Source organism: Oncorhynchus keta, chromosome 25 (genome assembly GCF_023373465.1).
Source record: "Oncorhynchus keta strain PuntledgeMale-10-30-2019 chromosome 25, Oket_V2, whole genome shotgun sequence".
Taxonomy (NCBI): Eukaryota; Metazoa; Chordata; class Actinopteri; order Salmoniformes; family Salmonidae; genus Oncorhynchus; species Oncorhynchus keta.
The window spans coordinates 10,524,126-10,547,583 of NC_068445.1; the positions used below are offsets into that span (position 1 = coordinate 10,524,126).

The window sequence follows — 23,458 nt, forward strand, 5'->3', positions numbered from 1 at the left end:
CCAACTATGCAGAGAAAATCAACGGCAAACATATCGAACGTGTTTTAGTTTGTGCTGTCTTATTATGGTGCTTTAAAGTAAAACACTGACCTCAGCCACACGGAAAGCACACTACATTTTAACATCATATACCGTCATTGATTTTAACACACCCACCGCCCACCAGAGACCAAAACGACGCCTTGTTCGAGTTAATTTGAATCTGGTAAGGAGGGAGTGGAGGTCTTCCTGCCCGTCCTCTGCACTGTGAGCTGCTATTTCTCCCGCTGCCTCAGAACAACACACTCGATTTCCGTTAGGCACCGCCGACTGTATGGGCAGAATAACAGTTTTTTTGACAGCACTAATTAGAAGTATTTCTTATTATCGAAGACAGTTTGCGAGTAGATAGCTACATATCAACGAGCAATTTTATATTCGTTTCAAGCGTTGTCTGTAGTGAATATGAGGCAAAGTGAGAAGTAGCAGCTATCTTCGAGGAAAGAAAGTCAAAATAAAGATCAGAACCTACAGACAGTATTATCGTTAGTGTTATAAATAATTTCAAATTTGCCAAATTAGCTAGTTTGATAGCTGGCCAGCATCATGACTCGGAGATCATGTGCAATTTACGCTACTGGGATTCTCTGCGCCCATCTACTGATAGTGGGCATCGCATTGGTCGTGGCTCAAGTCTTCCAAACAATGATTTACAATCGGCTTAAAAAGGTGAGTTGTAACTTTTTCCCACTTCAAACATGCATTTTATAGTTTTTTTGTTGTCTGGCGGCTTTAACTTGTTAACGTCTGTTGTCTTTGCACTGAACAGCAGACGGTGAGTCACATTTCCCATCCTTTCTCGTTACTAGTTTTCAACCTGGGCTCAGAAGTAGACGTAACATAGTAAACGTGCCTTTATGGGAGTTAATCACGATTTCGTGTGATATGTTATGAATTACAATTTGTACGATATGTTACGGATTGCAATTCGTACAATATGGTACACTGCAATTCGTACAAAAATGTATATGTTACAAATTCTACTTTGTTGTGGTTAATGTTCGCTAGGTGGCAAGGTGGTTAACTAGGCTAGGGGTTAGGAGTTTGGTTAAAGGGTTAGAGGATGGGTTAGCTCCCATTCCAAGTAGTTGCAACGTAGCTAAAAAGTAGTAGGACAGTTGTTCGTGATAAGATATGAACACGCAACCTTTGGGTTGCTAGACATTGAAGTTATACCTTCTGTCTTATGTAACCATACCAAATGTAACACATCACACACATTTCAGAGTCCCGGTTTACTATGTTACGTATAGTCTGAGACCAGGCTGGAACTTTAAATGTGATGTTTGCTAGCTAGCTACAGCATTGGGTTCACTCAATCCCCATCTCCAGTCATTAGCCCACCCAACACGGGTCAGTGCAACATACCATGCATTCCAAGGTCGCCAATTTATGTGCTGCATTATTTTTTTAACCACCAACCAGTGATGGTTTTTGTGGTAGGATCGCAACATTTTATCATTCATAATCCGCAACATTGATTCAAACCTCTTGAACAGCTCTGCATGTAAACTCAGTGTATTGTAGTAGCCTATGGATGGAATCTCTGGCAGATTTACAATGCGGGGTATGCTCATGTCACAGTGCGTCGTGGTAAGACCATCACCATGGATGGGTGCTCTCAGAACAAGCAACCTGCTTTATTCCATCAGTACAATAAACCCACTATAAATAAAAATTTTAAATCATACTTAGCCAAGCTTTATTATACACGATACAGACGATTTTAATTAGAACTGCTGCACCTTCAACTGCAGTGTATTCATCTTATCTACATGTGTGTCTCACAATATAATTGATTTTGGATTTAAAGTTTTATATGAGCTTCCCAAGTGGTTTATCAGTCAGGGGTTGTAGTAGGGTAGGAATCCCGTCAGAGGAGGGCAGGGAGGCGTGTGCGTGCGTGCGCATTGGTGGGGGGAAGGGAGAGAGCTCGTGAAGGCTCGGAGTCAAGCTTCCTTTTGGAATACTTTGCATTTCATTCTTCCCCGTATTTGCTGACAAGGTTGAATACCACACTATAAAAGAATCTCCCCCAAAAATGTCCTGGAGATCTGAACAGGTTCAATTTCTTTTTCTGAAACTGCGAACCTCAGCAGAAATGTCAAACTGGCAGGGAGAGTATACAGACACAAACAGCCCAATGTTCCCTGCCACAGTTTAATTGCTGTTGTTAAATTCGCTTCTGTGTTTATTTCGGATATGGTAGTGGCATGCTAGACCTAGAATACATAACATCAAGAAATGAAACAAACAAAAAATGATCAAATATCAGCCTACCATGCGCTTTACGTTCAATAGAGTGCCCGAGTCGTATGTGGACATTGCCGGTGACTAAAAATATAAATGAGAAATAAGAAATAAAGAAGTTCTGTCCATCCACAACTGTACCACTTCTAAAACGGATCTGATGTTGTTTCATGTCATGGTGCACTTTTAGAACAACTTCCCAGTATCATACCTAGAGGACTTCTGGTAAAAGGGCGTGGATGGGAGAGGAGTGTTTAATTCACGTATGGAATCTGACGGACTCCTTGGCCTGGAGGTTGGATATTTTTTTGGTCAAACAGCAGTCATCTGTTAACTTGTTGTTTCAGCCCTGGCCTGGTCTAGGTCTAGAGGACTGCTCTTCCAGGAAGAAACCCTCTGCCGCTCCTCAAACTATATTTTGGAGGGTAGAGTAAAAAAAACTTCACAACAAATTCATGGGTGACAAACCTGTTTACTTTAATTCAAACAGGTTTCTTTCATAATTCATAGATGGGGAAAACCAGAGAGAAATATGGCACTGAATGTAATTTTATATTATCTTGAACAGTTATCTAACCACAACTCCTGCATATATTTTGGTTTAAGTTTTAATTTATTTGTGAGTGACCCTAACAGTTGTTATGCTTTCATGTCCTTACCACTCATCATGTGACCCACCCCCACCCACCAACTACATGCACATAGTGAGTTTGATTTATGATAAGATTGATAAACCGCAACCCTCTGTCCCTGCTTGCTTGTGAGATCAAGGCTTTAAGCATTTCTAAGAGATAAATGATGTAGACATGTCTATGGAAGCCTTTAGGTGGCCTTCCTTTTTCAAGGTTGGTAAACACAAGAATTCTTCTAATCTAGACCTTGGTTTTAGTTAAAATGTTGTATACACAGAAACTGTCACACTTGAATTGTATCTGTATGAAAGGGACTCAGTTTAATCTAGAAAACAGAACAAACTTCACTGATTGTGAAATTTGGAAACTTGGTAGAACACTGCTGATGACTGAATTGCGTGTTAGTGTTTCCCTCACTCTCTCATATCATGTACGCAATCAGTGTTTGGCTTTAAACACATTCAATCCAACACACAGCATTGGAATAGCTAGCTTACTTTGGCTTTACTTTTTAATTCACACCATTCAGGTGACTCAAATTATCTTGTAAAATAAAAGGAAATGTCTTCAAAGTATCAAATAGGCTTTTTGTTGCTTGTTCCGAAATAACTTGGATATTTTTTCTTTAATGCGACGCGATATTTGACTCTATAGCAATCACAATTTGCTGTACCTCATTGATTATTCAATTAGAGTTGATTCACATTCAAGGCTCTAAAGTGCGACCATGTTGGTTACATATGCTCAGAGATGTTTTATTTTGGGAGTACCAGTGAAAGACCCCCACCCCCCAGATAAAACTTCTTGTAATGATAGGCTTCACTGTGCAGTTGTTTCCGAGTGACCTAGAGAGAAAAAAAACGTGAGTGCAGATTTGTTCAGTCAAAAGCCTCGATTTTAAAGACTGCCTGTATTTCTTGTAACTTTCTGAAGAGGTAATGGCTTGGGAATGCCTCTGTTGGCCACTTTGTGTAGCCCGTCAGCAATGCTAAAACAGTCATTTCTAAAGGCTTTCTCATAAAACATAACAAATGAAATGTTAATTGCAAAGTTGAATTACCTTTTTGAATGATTATATCATAAAGATCTGTATCAATCGGGTAGTCTTTTGTTTTACAAACTCTGCTATTGCGCATGCAGTACAGAAACACTGCCAGCCAAACACCAGCCTCTTGAGGTGTGCAATTGAAATTTAAAGGGCAACAAAACCCTCCAAAATATGATTTTTTTTTTTTCTTCCCTAGACCTCAAGTGTTCTTCATGGGCATTTGTTTACACCTTGTCCAGTAATGTTACCTCATTAGCTAGCTTTTGTAGCTAACAACCTGGTTACTTTACCAGTATATCTGAACATTTGGCAGCACAGAAGGAAAGCAAAAAGGATAGCTTCTTTAGAAGATTAATGACAATACCATTGGATGAATGACAGAGCTCATGTCGTCACTCAAACTTTACCCTCTTAACATCAGTGTAGAATTTTCAATGTAATGAATCTCAATAGGTTGCTCTTTTACACCGTGTAGAAATGTGATATTCCACAAATGACTTTTAATTTCAATGACCTGTTTTTGTATCAACATTTTAGCTTTTTATAGTAAACAAATGTTTCTACAGGGTTAAATATTAGTTTCTAGAGTACAACGTTTGCTTAAAAAGTAGCTAGAATTTATATAGACCAAATATGCTACATACAGTGCATTTGGGAAGTATTCAGACCCCTTGACCTTTTTTTTTACACATTTTGTTATGATACAGCCTTATTTTAAAATGGGTTATAGATTTCCCCCCTAATCAATCTACACACAATACCCCATAATGACTAAGCGAAAACGGATTAAGATTTTTTTTTGCAAATACTTAATTACGTAAGTATTCAGACCCTTTGCTATGAGATTTGAAATTGAGCTTGGGTGCAACCTGTTTACATGGATCATCTTTGAGATGTTACTACAACTTGATTGGAGTCCACCTGTGGTAAATTTAATTGATTGGACATGATTTGGAAAGGCACACACCTATCCATATAAGGTCTCACAGTTGACACTACATGTCAGAGGAAAAACCAAGCCATGAGTTCGAAAGAATTGTCCGTAGAGCTCCGAGACAGGATTGTGTCGAGGCACAGATCTAGGGAAGGGTACCAAAAAATGTCTCCAGTATAGGTCACCAAGCACACTGTGACCTCCATCATTCTTAAATTGAAGAAGTTTAGAACCACCAAGAGTCTTCCTAGAGCTGACCGCCCGGCCAAACTGGGCAATCGGGGGAGAAGAGCCTTGGTCAGCGAGGTGACCAAGAACCTGATGGTCACTCTGACAGAGCTCCAGAGTTCCTCTGTGGAGATGGGAAAACCTTCCAGAAGGACAACCAGCTCTGCACCACTCCACCAATCAGGCATTTTATGGTACAGTGAGTGGCCAAACGGAAGCCACTCCTCAGTAAAAGGCACATGACAGCCCGCTTGGAGTTTGCCAAAAGGCACCTAAAGGACTCCCAGACCACGAGAAACAATATTCTCTGGTCTGATGAAACCAAGATTGAACTTGTTGGTTTAAATCTCAAGCATCACTTCTGAAAGAAACCTGGCACCATCCCTACGGTGAAGCATAGTGGTGGCAGCATCATGCTGTGGGGCTGTTTTTCAGCAGCAGGGACGGGGAGACTAGTCAGGAGATCCTTGACGAAAACCTTCTCCAGAGCGCTCAGGACCTCAGACTGGGGTGAAGGTTCACCTTCCAACAGGACAACGACCCTAAGCACACAGCCAAGACAACACAAATGTGGCTTCGGGACAAGTCTCTGAATGTCCTTGAGTGGCCCAGCCAGAGCCCAGATTTGAACCCGATCAAACTTGTCTGGAGCGAACAGAAAATGGCTGTGCAGCGACGCTCCCCAACCAACCTGACAGAGCTGGAGAGGATCTGCAGAGAAGAATGGAGGAAACTCTTCAAATACAGGTGTGTCAAGCTTGTAGCGTCATACCCAATAGGACTTGAGTCTAATCGCTGCCAAAGGCATCAACAAAGTACTGAGTAAAGGTTCTGAATACTTACATAAATGTAATATTCCATAAAAAAAAAAATAGCTAGCTAACTCTATAGCTCGGTGTCGTCATCTAAAATAACCCTAATTTATAAGACAATTCTTATTTGATTAATGGTGGTCTGACCCATCTATGTGAAGCTAGCCACAATAAGTATTAGCCGCAATAGTGGACTTTGCAGTTAGCCTTCAAAATAAATGTATGACATAATTCTACTATTTGTATTCTTTTGTAAACCTGTCATTGACATACTTTTAGTTTGAAGGCAAACCGCAAATTCCATTATTGTGCCTAATCCTGATTGTGGCTAGCTTCACAACACAACCCAGTCCGGTCGAGCTTCACTAGCCAGATGAAGGTAGCTGGCTGATTATAACGTTAGCTTTGGACAACAGGGTTAAGTAGCTGGCTATTTCTTTTCATTAAATTAAGTTACATTTCAATAGGCGAACAACAAGTGGCAACCTAGCTAATGCTTACTCACAAGGATTCCTAAATCATTGATAAGAATAGTGAAAATGACTGCAGTTTCTACTGATCATTGTTTTCAGGCTGGTTGTATTGGTGCTAGGTAGGTACCAAGCTAAAGCTAGCTACCACAGAAGTTGTGGTCAAACAAATGATGTTTTATTACCAGCGCGGTATTGTAAAAGCATAATTCGTAGCCGGTGTTTGCTTGATTGCCTACTTTTTTTTGTACAGCTTTGACTGCTACTGTATCTTTTTGACACCAAAGACCCAAATGGCGTTCCATAGTATGTATGTATCCTAACTTTTTATTCGAACCCCGTTTTACAAGACTTGTGCTGGAAACTAGCCTATTACACTGCTGCAATATGCCCGCTGGAAGTTATGATCATGTTTAAAAACTGACTGGAGTCTAAATGAAGCAATAGGCTTCTGTTTTGCCCCTGAGGAGTAAGCCCCCCAGTTCAATGCTCTCGCTAGGGTGTTCTGACCTTTGGCCCAGTTGTATAGTGTGTGTTTCTCAGAATGTGTGTATGAGCCAAAATATTGTTCTAACATTTAAGACTCCATAGGGAGTATGCACCTCCATTGTAATGAGTCATTCTACCATCTTATATCATGGTTGCACAAAAGTCTTGACAGGAAACAAGAGTTTTTGTGCATCCCTGTTGGGCCACACCTTAAAATAAACATCCTCTTTCAATCACCGAGCTTCGCTGAGCTTCTCTGAGACTTCAGCTGAGTGAGCTGTGTGAATGGTAAAGGCCTTTCCCAAGTACACCTCACTTTACTCAGAGGACAGAGAAAGCAATCAGGAACCCCTTACATAAAGGACGGGGGAAGTGAGAAATTTCTCACTTGAAGTTAGTAATACCGATATCTCTTTACAGTAGGCTCTTGGCGTCGAGTACTTACCAGTATTTTATGGATCAACAGACAGCTTAACAGTAATTTGCTCTTCAGATTTGACAACCATGTTTCAACATGCTTCATTCATTCATTCATTCAAGGTGTTGAATGTCACTGCGTTAGTTTTAATTACAGTTGAATTACCTTGTTGAAGCTACTGTCTCTTCTAGTCCAGGCATGATGGCTAACTTTAACCACTTTCCTGTATTCAGATGATGACTAATAGGACAGTGATGCTAGTCCATATTGTCTATTCAAACTGTCATGCTGCCACTATGGTGGGTAGTAATTTAGGCTTTTTGAAGATTGTCCTGAGCAAAATGCAAATATCTTTCTCATCCTGATGAAGTCGACAGACACTCCCCCTGGGCAGTTTTCACTCAGGTTTTCTGCTTGTACTGACAGTTATTCAGCTGTGAAGGACCCCCCCACCCCCCCCCTTACCCTGTTTTGGTGTGCTGGCAGAGGGTGTACACTACATTAATTGCAGTGTGTGCTCTCTCCTGGCATAACCTGAGAAGGATTGTTGGTGGATGATGCTGCCGCAATCAAAAATGTAATTGCTTGAAATATCCTTAGTTTAGAAATGAATGAAGTGGTTTTAAATTGCATTTTTAGGCTAAATAGCTTTCTATCCCTCCGGAATGTACTACTGTAAACAAATTATACTTGGAGATATCATTGTTTTGGTCTGTCCTCCATCATTAACTGTATTTCGCTCTCTTTTTTGTTGTTGTTGTAGGAATTGACCTTGACTGAGGCGAGCCGAGTATTTGAGTCGTGGAAGAACCCACCGCCTCCAGTCTACATGGAGTATTACTTCTTCAACGTGACCAACCCTGAAGTGTTCTTAGCAGGGGGCAAGGCAGCTGTCACCCAGATTGGACCTTACACTTACAGGTAGGTTGACAACACACTCACTGCTCTCCTTTCAAATGAGATGGCCTCAGTTCACAAAGGGCTTGAGATCAACACTCGTAACTCAGACTTCAGTGGAACTCCTATATCGATACCAATGAAAGGTTATTGCTAATATTTGTTTTTCGTGTGTATATCTCAAGTTCAGATTCGGTCCACTATGTATTTGTTTTATGATCCGTTTGTTTGATCATGGGAAGCTGGCGATGCAGGTCTTGGGAAAGTCATATGGGGGAGGGGGGAGGATATTTGTTTGGAATGATAACCTTTCTACTCACACCTTTCCATAACAGGGAATACAGACCCAGGGAAAATGTAACTTTCCTCGAAAACGGAACCAAGGTTTATGCCCTGAACCCCAAAAGCTTTGTCTTCGTCCCAGAGAAGTCCCGGGGTAATCCAGAGGTCGACATTCTGAGGACGGTCAACATCCCAGCTGTGGTGAGTTAGTGTGTGTGTGTCTCTTGGTCTCTGCTTGTTACCTCTACATACTTGTAGTCTTCACATATGCACTTTATCTTAGCTGCCATGGACATGGTATATCTGCAATATAGTGTGTTGGGCTGCAGATTAACTAGTGGTTAAGAGCATTGGGTCAGTAACTGAAAGGTCGCTGGTTCGAATCCCGAGCCAACTAGGTAAAACAAATCTGCCGGTGTGCCCTTGAGCAAGGCTCCGGGGATGCATTCAATAATGGCTGATCCCTGGCCATGACCCCACTCTCCGAGAGGGTCTTCAAGGGGAGAGTGGGATATGCAAAAAACACATTTCCAATTCACACTTATATGTATGTGAAATAGGACAAATGTAAGCACCCACCTAATCATTATGATAAACTATGGTGCAGCGCCTTTCTAAGAACACATAGAAACATGAGGGTGTGAATCATTCCACAGCTGTTTTGTTTTGGTCAACTTGAACCTTTCGAGAGTTTCAGTATAGCCACTATAACAATGTACTGACATTCCTTTACTGCTGAAGTATCAAACTCATTCCACTGAGGGCCGAGTGTTTGCGGGTTTTCGCTCCTCCCTTGTATTTAATTGGTGAATTTAGGTCGCTAATTAGAAAGGTACTCCCCTCACCAGGATGTGTAGGGCTTAATTTAAAGGAAAAAACAAGAACCAGACACTCGGGCCTCCATGAAATTTTGATAACCCTGCTTTACTGCATCATTCCAGTAGACTTTCCAAGAATTATGCTAAACGCCGTATTATGACATCATGGTGACTTGTTCCTATAAGCTTGTTACTTTATCACAGACATTTTTGTGGACTTCATCCAATTTCCAATGACAAGGACCAGACCAGATGGCAACAAAAGCTATGGACTTACAAATGTTGCTGATGGTTGTGTTGCATAGTGCCTATGATCTCTAACCCCCCCCTCTCTCTCTCTGTTTCCTCCCCTCTCCCTGGACAGGCGGTGATGAACGAGCTGAACTCCTACTCTTTCCTGCTGCGCACCTTTGTCTCCATGTGGATGAACTCCATCGGTGTGGAAATCTTCATGACCCGCACCGTTCACGAGGTGCTATGGGGCTTCAAGGACCCCCTGCTCTCCAAAATTCACGCCATGAAGCCAGAGGTGGACGAGATGTTTGGACTGATGTGGAAGGTAAAGCACTGTTTGTATTCAGTAAAAACCTTGAAATACTGTAATAAACCATATGCTCACTCAGATTACAGTTCAGAGCTGGTCCTTGTTAATCCAGTCATTCACTAAAGGTATAGCCTTAGCTAATGGCCGGTCTTGAAATTGTGATTTTAATAGAAGTGTTGACATTGCTCGATAAATCCTGTAGTCATCGGACCTGACTGCTGTTGGTAGAGATTGAGAGACGGGGATGAGGTATTGTGGGGTCATCACATGATGAGAGTGAAAATGACAATATGCTGAGGAAGCTTGCTTAGTTCCTCTTTTTCTGGGGCTTTGGAGACTTGTGTCTGCTATTCTGCCTCACGCAATAAAAAGCAAACAGTCCGATTTAATAAACAAGTTCAGTGCATTATTTGGAAAATCCCAGAAAGAAGTAGACGAGTAGAATTTTACCTGTACCTAAACTTTCAAATCTCAACTGTCAAAGCGTTTATCTGGAAGGGACTTCTTATTGTTAGTTTGGCACTCTTACAGAGTCTTAATGTTGCCCATTAGGGTTGGGCGCTATCCATATTTTCATACTATCATATCGTTTCTGTACCATACCGGGGTATTACTGGAAGTGCACACAAAAGAATTTAGGCAATGGGGATCTTGATCCAGGAGGGGATAGAATGCCTCTGCTGTAACCGAGAAGCTTGATCTTGACATCTAGCCACTTAGCTAGCAAGTTAGCAAATCAAATGCAAAACTGGAGCCCTGAGCTGAATATATTTTATTTGACATGAGGGTGTGAATCATTCCATACTTAGAAATCTTAGATTTCTTATAGTTATAATTCCAGTTATAAGCAGTGGCGTAGCACCCCCCCGTTTTTTAAAATGGTATTGAAAAGCATCTGTATTTAGAAATACCCCGGTATAAACGGTACATCGCCCAAACCTACTCCCTAGAAAACTGTATTATGAGAAAACAGAACTAGATGGGCAGGCTACATTAATAGTGGCATTTTTATTTGAGCCTCTAGAGCACAATATTCCTCATCAGTACATTTCCAACAACGACAACCAGCCACTTTAAACACAGGAATTACTTCCCAATTCACTTAACAGCAATAAAGGAAGATGTTCTAAATTTAACGCTGCTTGTTTGTCTGTTTCTAATTCTGTACCTGTCCGCTGTCCCCCTGTTTGTTGGATGTTGGATTTGTTTTGATATGACAGTCTCACTGAACTATTGTTGCTCTCTCTATCCTCCCAGAAAAATGGAACTGACGAAGGAGAGTTTGTGTTCCTGACTGGCGAACGGGACTATATGGAATATGGCAGAATAGACACATGGAACGGGCTGACGTAGGGACCCTTTTCCTCTGTTTTTCTGTTGTGATTAATGGTTAACAAGAAAGTTTCTCATGTCATAATTTAGCTTTTTTGATCCTTGCCCCGGCCAGTGGGTTTACTCATTGAACAGGGATGACTTGGTATCTGTCCAATTCAAGTATTCAAAGTCCAAGGTTATTCCTAGTTGCTCCCTGTCATGACAGAGCAGATTGCAAAATGTAATGTTTAATGGCTTCCAGGCAGTTTAAATGGAATCAATATTTGGTTCCGTTATGTTAGAATAACCTTATGTAGACAAATGCGTCCTCTTGATGTCTAACATTTCCCCTACCTTTCCCCTATCAACAGTGAAATGTCGTGGTGGTCCTCTAACCAGAGCAACATGATAAACGGCACGGATGGCAGTGTGTTCCACCCTCTGTTGTCCAGGAAAGAGCTGCTGTACATCTTCGCTGCTGACCTCTGCAGGTACGTCACAGTCATATCTCCAAATCTTGTATTATCGGTAGTCAATGATTTTTGTTTACAGTCAAAGTAGCAAGTACAAAGAGGGGCTGTGGTTTAGGTGACAGCCAGGAATTCTTGGAAACGACGGACTCGTATCCCTATCAAACTGATAAACCACTGTAGAAGACGTTTCCCATGATCAGGGCGTGACAAGTGTGAGCTGAGCATGGCCCAACCAACACCACGATGCGTGAGGAGAAACTGGGAAAACGGCACACGATATGAAAAAGAAGCTTTGACTCAGTCAAAACAGTTGCACTTTATCTTCTCATAGTTAGCCAATGCTCAGCACAGAGACCTCACACTCTTCTCTGGAAATCACATGTAGAACCGAATGAAGAGTTTCAAAATCCTGCCATAATTTTGACATAATGAGAAAGTCCTACTATACGTCGTGTCCATATCCTTATTCCCACTTCTCCCTGTGTTCTAGGTCTATCCACCTGGCGTATGTTGAGGATGTGGAAGTGAAGGGCATCCCAGCCTACCGCTTCGCCCCTCCACGTGATGTCCTGCAGAGTCCTAAGGAGAACCCTACCAACGCCGGCTTCTGTGTGCCAGCTGGGGACTGCCTTGGCACCGGGGTGCTTAAAGTCAGTGTTTGCCGAGAAGGTACGAGACGGTTCATCACCCTGTTGCAACCCTGGTTTGCATAACAAAGCATGCACCCCCCCACTTACCCACTGTTTGAGTTGACTAACAACATAACCTATTGTTTTGGACAGAAAAAAATACCCCAGTCAATCCAGTTCTAGCTGCGCTTCCAGCTGCAGTAAATATCAGACATTTCCCATGTTTGACTATCCAGATTTGACAATGGTGTAGATGGTGAATGATTAACTCTGGATGAGGGCTATAAAACACTTGAATTGCCTGCATAGCTGTGGACTTCAGGGTTAGGATACGGCTAATCTCTAAATGATTTCCTCTCCTAAAACAATCCATGTACAAACACATGGCATATAAATGCCCTGCTGTAACCCTTAATTCTCGTGGGTAGATGCCTTTTTAAGTCCTGTACTGTATGCGTGTTAAACATCCGCATTCACGGTGTGGTGCAGCAGAGAAAGTTCAACAGTCTGGATGCTGTTATGACTGAGTCATCTCCGGGCCTAGAAGTGAACTACGGCCCTTGTTCATTCCGTTTGTCAGATATTGCAGTTTTGAGTCGTTTCCATATTCCTTAGTGAGGGTTGTTAACTCACTCAAGTTGTGCCACATAATGAAATGGAACACATTCTATTGTGTCTCTGAGGTAGTACCTTGTGGAACTTCAGAATGGTCATTATGACCTCAAAGGAATGTTTTTTTTTTTCTCTTGGGTTATGAAAAACAGCCATGATTTCACTGTCTGCTTATCAGAACCTGTCTTTCCAATGGCTTATCAGAACCTGTCCGGTATGGGCTGTCTTTCCAATGGCAAGGAAGAACTCTACACATATTTTTGCTATCTGTTCCGCTGTCTCTGTGCTTGGGTTATAATACCAGATAGCACACATTAGCAATATCTCACATCTGTCCATGATATTTCCTTTTAAGACCCCCAATTTTCAAACATTTGACTTGCTTAATCCTCCCTGATGGCAGTCCAGGATAAGGATATAGGTTAGTTGATCATATTGGTTGCTCGTGTTTTATTTTTGTCTCTTAAGGTACAATACAGCCGTTTCTCAGTGTCAAATAATTTCTGGGTAACAATTAAGTACATAACTGTGATTTGTTTTCAATTAAAATGGTACAAAAAGAAACAAATAGCCTCTTGGCAAAGAGCAATTTCTCAAGCAATAATTTTGCTAGGACCGTCTGGTAGTGGTCTGAGTGGGGAGAAGAAAAAAAAGGTGCTGTTATTGGTAGAGAGGTTTGGAACTCTCTTATTGGTCTGTTAACAAATTTAGCACCTGGTGATGTCACCAGGCAGGCCAAAATTCCATCCAACAAAAACAGGCTGAAATTTCAGGTGCTCTTTTCAGACAGCTCTTACACTAAAGGGCATTATCATAATTTTCACAATTTCATAGTATTATTCCAACCTCAGAGTGGAGATGTGTATATAAAACACAGACCATTTTTGACTGCACTGGGCCTTTAAATCATGTTTTACCCCCATCTCCTTCCTCTTGTCCATAGGTGCCCCTATCGTGGTGTCGTTCCCTCACTTCTATCAGGCCGATGCCATGTACATTAATGCTGTTGAAGGACTGAGCCCCAACAAGGAGGAGCATGAGACTTACCTTGACCTTAATCCAGTATGAACAAACATTTTATCTAACATGTATGTATGTCATAAGGCCAATATGTGGGATTAGTTATGGGCCCTAAACTCGGTGACCAGTTTATTAGGTACACCCATCTAGTATCGGGTCGGACCCCTCTTTAGCCACGAAGGGATGCACCTGGTCAGCAACAATATTCAGATGCACTGTGGCGTTCAAACTTTGCTCAATTGGTATCAAGGGACCGAACATGTGCCAGGAGAACACTCCCCACATCAACTCCACCAGTCTGTACCGTTGACACTGGGCAGGATGGGGCCATGGACTCACGCTGCTTACGCCAAATCCTGACTCTGCCATCAACATGACACAACAGGAACTGGGATTTGTGTTCCTGTTTGGCCCGCCTGTTAGCTTACACGATTCTTGCCATTCTCCTTCGACCTCACTCATCAACAAGCTGTTTTTGCCCACAGGACTGCTGCTAACTGGATGTGTTTTGCTTGTTGCACCATTCTCGGTAAACCCAAGACACTGTCGTGTGTGAAAATCCCAAGAGGCCGTCCGTTTCTGAGATACTGGAACTGGTGCACCTGGCACCGACGACCATACCACGCTCAGTCACCTAGGTTACTCGTTTTGCCCATTCTAACGTTCAATCGAAACAGTAACTGAATGCTTGTCTGCCTGCTTTATATAGCAAACCACGGCCATGTGACTGACTCACTGTGTAGGAGCGAACCATTTTCATGAACGGATTGGTGTACCTAATAAACTGGCCACTGAGTGTATACTGTTTACATGGTCTCAATCTGATTTATAAATAGACTGTATTTAATAGCCATGTGACATTTTTTTTGCATTGTGTGTTTTATGAAGTACCCGTGGATTATTAAAATAAGCTGTCTCCATATCGGAAAGGACAAGATGTAACTGCATTTTAAATATTTTATTTTGTATTTCTAGACCACTGGGGTCCCCATCCGTGCCTGCAAGAGAGCCCAGCTCAATATAATTTTGAACAGAGTTCCAGGCTTTCCGTAAGTAAAGACCAGAACAGTTTTCCACACTTTGAAGCCTGCTTTTTTCCCACTCGATTCGTATGAAGGATGAGAAGACCCATTGTTGAACCTTGTCCTCATTACATTTTCTCTTCCTCAGCAAAACCAAACATCTAAACGTTACAATTTTCCCTATCATGTTTGTCAATGAGGTAAGACATATCTCCTCCCTCTCTCTCTCTCTCTCTCCATTATTTTGTGAAATTCAGTCTGCCTCACGTGCAGCCTAGGAATGTCAAATGAAGTTTCAAAATTTTGCCTGAGAAAATCCTTTATTACTGGTCTATTATTAAGATTAGTTAATAACTGGTTTGCAGCATCTCACACCAGTTAATTAAATAGTAAAGACGGGTTGATAACGGTAGTGACCTCCCCCAGACGGCCACTATCGACGATGACTCTGCTACCCAGATGAGGACCCTGCTGCTCATCGTGACCCTGGTGTCCAACTTCCCTCTGCTCATCGTGGGCATGGGCGCCATCCTGCTCGTAGTCTTCGTCCTCCTGGTCTGCAGGTCTCGCCAGAAGAAGGTAAGACCTCCCCTCTACCCCTGCACTTACTCCCAGGACACCCCAAACAAGAATATTCATTAGCTTCTTCTGAAATATAGTGTCAATTGTACATTTTTAATTTACAATTGGGCACTTCACTCACAATGTCAGTTGTGGTGAAGGATTCCATAAGTGGTTATTAGTCTATAGTGGTGCAATGTCACAACAAAGGTTTAATGTTAGCTTTGTTCAATGTTTATCTGTTTATAGACCATTTATACTTCTATATTCTATAACCTCCAACTACTTACATGATAAATCTCACATGGTCAGCATGTCCTACCACCTCTAATGTCTGTATCAAATGTTATTCCGGCTGGCCTTTCTAACAATTGAAACCACTGAGGTCAGAACAGGAAGTATACATCTGAATTGAGCAGTTCCTCATTGGCAGACAAGTCACAATGATGACAGTCTACAGTGATGTACAGGCACTGAACTCTAGTAATCCTGTAGGTTAGCCAGTGTACTTTAAACACTTATCTGTGTTTGTCTTGGTTAGTCGTTCTGACCCCTTGTGCATGACCCCCATTCCCCACCCATCAGTCATGACTCTGATAAGAGTTATCTTAGTATCTTCCCCACGTGGTTCAACAAAACAGATATCGGCCTGCCGGCATTTTCATGCTGAGGAACAAAGTAGGAGTTCACATCACAGACAGAATTGGTATTTTAAAATATTCAGATACATCTTGTTTTATCAAATAAAGCTATTGTAAAGAACTGTATAGTTAACGTATTATGATAAAACATTTCTGTAACCCCCCCCCCTTTTTTTCCTTTCTGTTTTAGAATGAAGTAAAACGTATTGATTTTACTGAAGCTTTTCATTCTTTTACTGTAAGTCTTCATTTTGCTTCGTTTGCTATTTTCTTTGAGTTGTTAGCAATTCTTGCTTGTTGCTTATAACTTAATTATCTTCAGGGATTATTTTTACACACAAGTATGTGGACACCTGTTCGTCGAACATCTCATTACAAAATCATGGTCACTTAAAGGGAGTTGGTCCCCCCCCCCCCATAAAACAGCCTCCATTCTTCTGGGAAGCCTTTTCACTGTTGGAACATTGCTGCGGGGACTTCCATTCAGCCACGAGCTTTAGTGAGGTCGAGCACTGATGTTGAGTGATTAGGCCTGGCTCGCATTCGGCATTAAAATTCATCCCAAAAGTGTTCCATGGGGTTGAGGTCAGGGCTCTGCAGGCCAGTCAAGTTATTCCACACCGATCTCGACAAACCATTTCTGAATGGACATCGCTTTGTGCACGGGGGCGTTGTCATGCTGAAACAGGAAAGGGCCTTCCCCAAACTGTTACCACAAAGTTGGAAGCACAGAATCGTCTAGAATGTCATTGTAGCATTAAGATTTCCCTTCACTGGAACGAATGGGCCCGAACCCTGAAACAGTCCCAGACCATTATTCCTCCTCCATCAAACGTTACAGTTGGCACTATGCATTGGGGCAGCTAAATCAAATCAAATCAAATGTATTTATATATCCCTTCGTACATCAGCTGATATATCAAAGTGCTGTAGAAGCACGTGAAGCTAGTGTTCTCCTGGCATCTGCCGAACCTAGATTAGTCCGTTGGACTGCCAGATGGTGAAGCGTGATTCATCACTCCAGAGAACGTGTTTCCTCTGCTCCAGAGTCCAATGGCGGTGAGCTTTACACCACGCCAGCCAGCACTTGGCATTGCTCATGGTGATCGTAGGCTTGTGTGAGGCTGCTCGGCCATGAAAACTAATTTGAAGCTCCCGACTAATAGTTCTTGTGCTGACGTTGCTTCCGAAGGCAGTTAGGAACTGTGTAGTGAGTGTTGCAATCGAGGACAGACTATTTTTGTGCGCTATGTTTCCACTTCACAATAACCGCACTTACAGTTGACCGGGGCAGCTCTAGCAGGGCAGAAATTTGACGAACTGACTTGTTAGAAAGGTGGCATCCTATGACGGTGCCACGTTGAAAGTCACTGAGCTCTTCAGTTAGCCCATTCTATGCTAATGTTTGCCTATGGAGGTTTGCATGGCTGTGTGCTCAATTTTTATACACCTGTCAGCAACGGGTGTGGCTGATTTTAGCTCAATCCACAAATTTGAGGGGGTGTCCACATGCTTTGTGTGTGTATATACTGAACAAAAATATAAACTCAACACAATGTAAAGTGTTGGTCCCATTTTTCATGAGCTGAAATAAAAGATAACAGAAATTGTTTATATTGAGCATTTATTTATTTATTTGTTACAGATCATATAAGGAAATCAGTCAATTTAAATGATTACATAATGCCTTAATATGGATTTCACATGACGGTCTACAGATGCATCTGTTGATCAGAGTACTTAAAAAATTCAAACGTTAGGGGTGTGGATCAGAACCAGTCATTGTCTGGTATGACCACCATTTTGTTTCATGCAGCGCGACACATCTTCTTCGCATAGAGTTGCTCAGGCTGTTAATTGTGGCCTTTGGAATGTTGTCCCACTCCTCTTCAATGGCTGTGCCAAGTTGACATGTATGTTGGCCATGGAAGGACTGTGATGGTTTCAGTTTCCAGGAATTGTCTACAGATCCTTGCAGCGTGGGGCCGTGCATTATCATGCTGAAACATGTGATGGTGGTGGATGAATGGCATGACAATGAGCCTCAGGATCTCGTCATGGTATCGCTGTGCATTCAAATTGCCATTGATTAAATGCAGTTGTGTTCGTACCATAACACCACTATGGGCCACTCTGTTCACAACGTTGACATCATTAAACCGCTCACCCACACAACAACATACATGTGGTCTATGGTTGTGAGGCTGGTTGGAAATACTGCCAAATTCTCTAAAATGACATTGGAGGCGGTTTATGATAGAAAAATGTACATTCAATTCTCTGGCAACAGCCTGGTGGACATTCCTGCAGTCAGCATGCCAATTGCACACTCCCTCAACTTCAGACACCTGTGGCATTGTGTTGTGTGACAAAACTGCACATTTTAGAGCTGCCTTTTATTGTCCCCAGCACAAGCTGCACCTGTGTAATGATGCTGTTTAATCAGCTTCTTGATATGCCACACCTGTCAGGTGGATGGATTATCTTGGCGAAGGAGAAATGCTAATTAACAGCGACGTAAACAAATTTGAGCACAACATTTGAGAGAAATAAGCTTTTTGTGCGTATGGAACATTTCTGGGATCTTTTATTTCAGTTCATGAAACATGGGACCAACACTTTACATGTTGCATTTATGTTTTTGTTCAGTGTATATCTATCTCATTCCTGCTTCATATTATATTTGTTATTTTAAGTTGAAAAATATTTTGGGTTTCTACAGTGACGTTAATTCATGATATATCCACAATTAGTTTATTCTATAACATTGCATTAAACATTTCATTTTCATGTGTAAAATATTTCCAATTTAGTTATAAGTATATAACTGGTTGTTGTTTTCATGGTGGGATTATTATGACCTTTACAAAATGTTTTTCCCTCTTCAGACGGCAAAAGACGACACTGCCTACACTCAAGTCAGCGACAAACCAGAGGTTGAACCATCAGAAAACAACCACACCAACCAACCAATGAGGAACGGCTCCTACATCGCCATGTCTCCTGTGGAGGCTCAGAAGTGTTGATGGAGGCTGCAGTGTATGGAGGGGCAGGTGGAGCAGCCTGGGCGTGGTATTATAACCAAGGCAGGGTTTTGCAGTGCGGACATGGGATTTCACTTTTGGGGACTGTCCTACTCTCCTGCTGAGCATGGCCTTTCTTCCTGCCATAGTGCAAAACAACATCTCCGGTCTACTACTAATGTCACTTGTCTTTTTTCTGTCGAGCTCACCGCTGATTTCATGACACAACACTAGTTATCTCAGCCAGGACAATAGGTTTTGTGAGTATTTTCTGCACTTTGAAGTAGAATATTAGTCCGTAATCTCAATGATTAACAACCACTGAGGCACAACTATCAGCCTTCCAACAGGGCGCAAAGAGCACTGACTGACCGTAGTATTTACCTGAACAATGAAGATCAGAAGGTCCTCTAACATTTCTTTGTAACGGTGTTTGTGAGGTTACCTCCGAAACAAGCCAACAGATTAAAACCTTTGCTCCTTAAGTTAAATAGTATGACCAGTACTATTCCCTCCCTCCCTGTAACTGAGTTTTCAGTGACTCGGAATGTGGGTTTGCTAACAAAACTGTGTACTTCCTTACCATATCTGTTTTGTAGAAAAAAAACTATAGAAGGGAAAGAAGAAAAAAAAATGAAAAAAATAAATGAACTGAGCCAAACTATTCATATTATGTTGAGCAATCATACCCAAGTTGTCATCAAACAGAATTTGTGACTGTGTGTGCATGTCTTACACTGTAGTGTCCAGTTTTGATTGGACTATACGTTACTTTTTCTTGATGCAGGCACTGTGTAGTATGACAACCGAGAGATTTAGCTTTTTTTTTATTTTTATTTTTTACATTGACATTTTTGGAAGCCTTTTTGAAGACATGTCAAAGTCCTCAGAAGATAAGACATTAGTAGATGGCTGCTTTTCCCATTATGTGGTGTTCGGGGATTGTACCTATAGCCGAAGTAGATATACCATAAACCTTCATCTAATATTCAAAATGGAAGAAAAACCTACATTACAAGGGAGACTTGAACCTACTTTCTGCCTTACAATTGTTCAGTGTGTTGATTCTTCATGTGGATATGGTAAAAAGCTGGATATCTTAGTTGTACATGCGTAATGGGGAAATGTTAGGCTACCTCTGACCTAATCCAGCAAGTAGTCAAAGGTGTGCCTAAAACACTTTTTAATTTTAAGTGTCGACCCACGTTGTGGGTCTGCACTGATACTTAGAATAAGCACAATTTGGATTGCTAATACAGTCCTCCATAAGGTAACAGGTCTTCACATAGACTGTACCCTGCGAGAAGCATATTATAGTACTTATATTTAGAGTTTAGTGTTTTAACACTGCATTGTTGGGAAAGGGCTCGTAAGTAGGCGTTTCACTGTAATACAACACCTGTTGTATTTGCGCCAAATGGGCTTGTATACGATTTGATTTGAAGACCGATGGGTGCCCTGTAAAGAAAACAACTAAGTTCTAGAATAAACGGTCAGGCCCTGCACACTGCTTCTGCTGTGCATGTTATGTCGAACAGAGTCAACTGGCTAGCCAAGGCGCTTCAGGTATTCAGACAAACATGACACTTGAATCACTATTTGTCTTACTGTATGTTTTGATGTGGTGTTTTTTGTTGCTGTCGTCGGTCACTAGTCTCTGTCGTGTCAAGGCTTTTGGCAGTCGCTTCTGGAAAAAATGTACTAAGTCCATAATACTGTCAACTTCAAAATGTGATTCCTGCACTTTCCAAAAAAAGAACTTGCCCTGTATTTTTTGGGCTTATGTAAAATGCAATGGTCCTTCGGTGTATTTCAGCGGTTTGACCCGGGGTTGTTTTTCATTGGTTCCTGAGGTGTAATTCTAGATGGACACTTTGCCTTTGTTACTTGCTTTTAGGTAGATAGAATATTTTTATTATTGCTGCAATTAATTACCATAACCTATGGGCTTGTATTTTTCTGTGGAGAAACCATCCATGCTCATATTCTGTTTAGGGTTGTTCCAACAAACTGAGATCAACTCTTCTGAATTGTTAAGTCTGGTCTGTGAACTCCTTAAATGTTTAAGAATATTTGAGCATAGGATACAATGCCCAAAACTTGCTGTCATTTACTGGAATTAGCAGATAACTATAGATAGCAAAATTGTAACATCAAGTATAATGGTTTTTAACCCCACTTATGTTAACTGATGAGGACTTGACCTCACTTGTCATTGTGGCAGACAGTGGCTGAAGAATTGTCCATATTGAGAATGTTGTTTCTGTGGGTGATGATGGCTTGGGTTGTTAAAACTGGAAACTATTTCTGGAGGTCTAGATGGATACTCTAGTAAACAAATGAAGGAGAGTTGTTCAAGTATTAGTTTGTTTGGTTGTGCCAGTAAGGACGTCTGTCCGACATGGCTTTGGGCTGTACTATGATAAACTGGTCCTGATTTTTATATATCATGATTATATATCAAGAACCAATTCACAATAGGCCTTTTCAGTTTGAAACCTACTGTACTTCAGGCAATTATTGCATTGTGCAAGCATGGCTGTACTTGTATAATCGTCACAGTATATCATACTATCCTTTTTTAAAAACGAACACATAAGACCATGAACCAGAGCCATGTGTGTTGTATGCTTAACAGTGCGCATGCACGCGCACACACACACCTACCTGAGACACTATCTGACTGACTAGTCCCATTCACCTTTGTACCCAATCATTCATGTCCATTCGCTCCTCTGTGCGTGACCAAAGATAACCTACATGGATCTGTTCTAGCTTGTCTACTCTCCTCTGAGAGAACTGTTGTGCCACCGCCTACCTAATAGTAATGGCACCATATACCTTTTATACAGTGCACTATTTTAGGCCAGGGCCCAAAAGCAGTGCACGGTTTAGGGAATAGGGTGCCATTTCAGATGCAAGCCATCTAAAACAGTGCCAGGATCCAATTGCAGTGTATTTACAACAGTGTTTTGAGTTGTCTTTTCCCAACAAGACAAGAATTCAAGAGACTGGGGGCGATCTGTATTGCTTTTTATGCACAAATGCTGCTCTAATGTGCGGGAGAAAAAAATACGTTTTATGTATTGACACAACAACATAATGTTATGTAAAAATACATTTTATTAAATGTTTTTTTAATCTGACACAATTTATGTATCCATATGTTCAATGTCTTTGTTTTTCTGAATTTGTATGTTTTTTTGTTGTTTGGTCCCGTTTTCATTTCCTTAAAAAAAAAAATCTGTTTAGTAATATTCAACTTGGTCATCAAGCACATTTCAGTTGAACATTGAATTTTTCTGTCTCACAAATGTTCTTAGAGAGAATTCCTAGTTGGTCGTGTGTGTGTTGGATGATAAGCTTATGTAGACATTTTTGTACAGCCAATGTACTGTTTTGTCAAACTGGAGTGATTTTTAATTGGAAGGCTGATAATGTGTATGCATGTGGAGGTAGATTGCCAGAGTGCCTGGATGGGTACATGGGTCGTGTACAAGCAGATTGCCTTAGTGCCTGGATGGGTACAAGGGTCGTGTACAAGCAATCTAACTCATAAATGAATGAAGCCCTCCTTCATGGAAAAACGGTAATACCATCCTTTTATTTCCTTAAATTGCTTTCAAGTAACCAATTTAGTTACGCAGTGTGGCAACTGTATATATTTTTCACATTTCATTTCGTGTACATTTCTAAAGGTCTCAGTCACCATCTAACAGACATTTTAATGTTACTTCTGAGTTTTAAGTTTTTTGCTGCTGAAAATGACAATCGTCATGTTGGGTGAAAAACAATTTCAAATGTAATATACATTAGTTTTGATAATTTACACTGCACAAATGTTTATACAATGCTTTTGTAAACATTTTTAGTGTATTTGCCAAAAAAAAATAAAGTAGCAAAGAATACAGTTGATGGCTGTGTTTTGCTTTTAACACGATACCAACATTACCATGAAATACTGTTTTAACTTTGAATTAAGACTAGTTGTTAAACTTTTTGTTCTGCTCATGGTATTTATTGGTGTCTTCACATAGTATGTTTAGAATCTGCTTTCAGTTATTGAGGATTTAGGAGAGCTTTGTGCAGCTTATCCTAACTATAAGAAATGGTCAAACTATAGCTTTAACTTATCAAAATAGTACTGTTTTCCTCCTCAGTAACACCTTGCAAAACTGTTCTAGCTTTCCCAAAAATGTTGGGTTTTCCAGAAATCCCAGTTAAAATATTCCTGGAATTGGGAGCAAATAAGCAGGAAATCTGATATCCTTCAATCAGGATTTCTGGAAAACCAGGGAATTT

At 41.1% G+C, this 23,458-nt stretch overlaps 1 protein-coding gene across 2 annotated transcripts; it reads left to right on the forward strand.

Moving 5' to 3' along the window:
• Positions 1-152: 152 nt before the first annotated feature.
• Positions 153-23,096, forward strand: LOC118358137 (lysosome membrane protein 2-like). 2 transcript variants are annotated; one of them, XM_035735626.2, is made up of 13 exons: positions 157-708; positions 8,084-8,241; positions 8,553-8,700; positions 9,682-9,876; positions 11,119-11,210; positions 11,547-11,666; positions 12,139-12,317; positions 13,833-13,951; positions 14,885-14,958; positions 15,080-15,131; positions 15,358-15,510; positions 16,324-16,371; positions 19,022-23,096. In XM_035735626.2, exons 1-13 carry the CDS (start codon positions 586-588, stop codon positions 19,157-19,159), a joined length of 1,599 nt encoding a protein of 532 aa, XP_035591519.1. In that variant the 5' UTR covers positions 157-585; the 3' UTR covers positions 19,160-23,096. The 2 variants fall into 2 exon arrangements, with proteins under 2 accessions (XP_035591521.1, XP_035591519.1); XM_035735628.2 differs by lacking the exon at positions 16,324-16,371 and having other exon boundaries at positions 153-708.
• Positions 23,097-23,458: the final 362 nt, after the last annotated feature.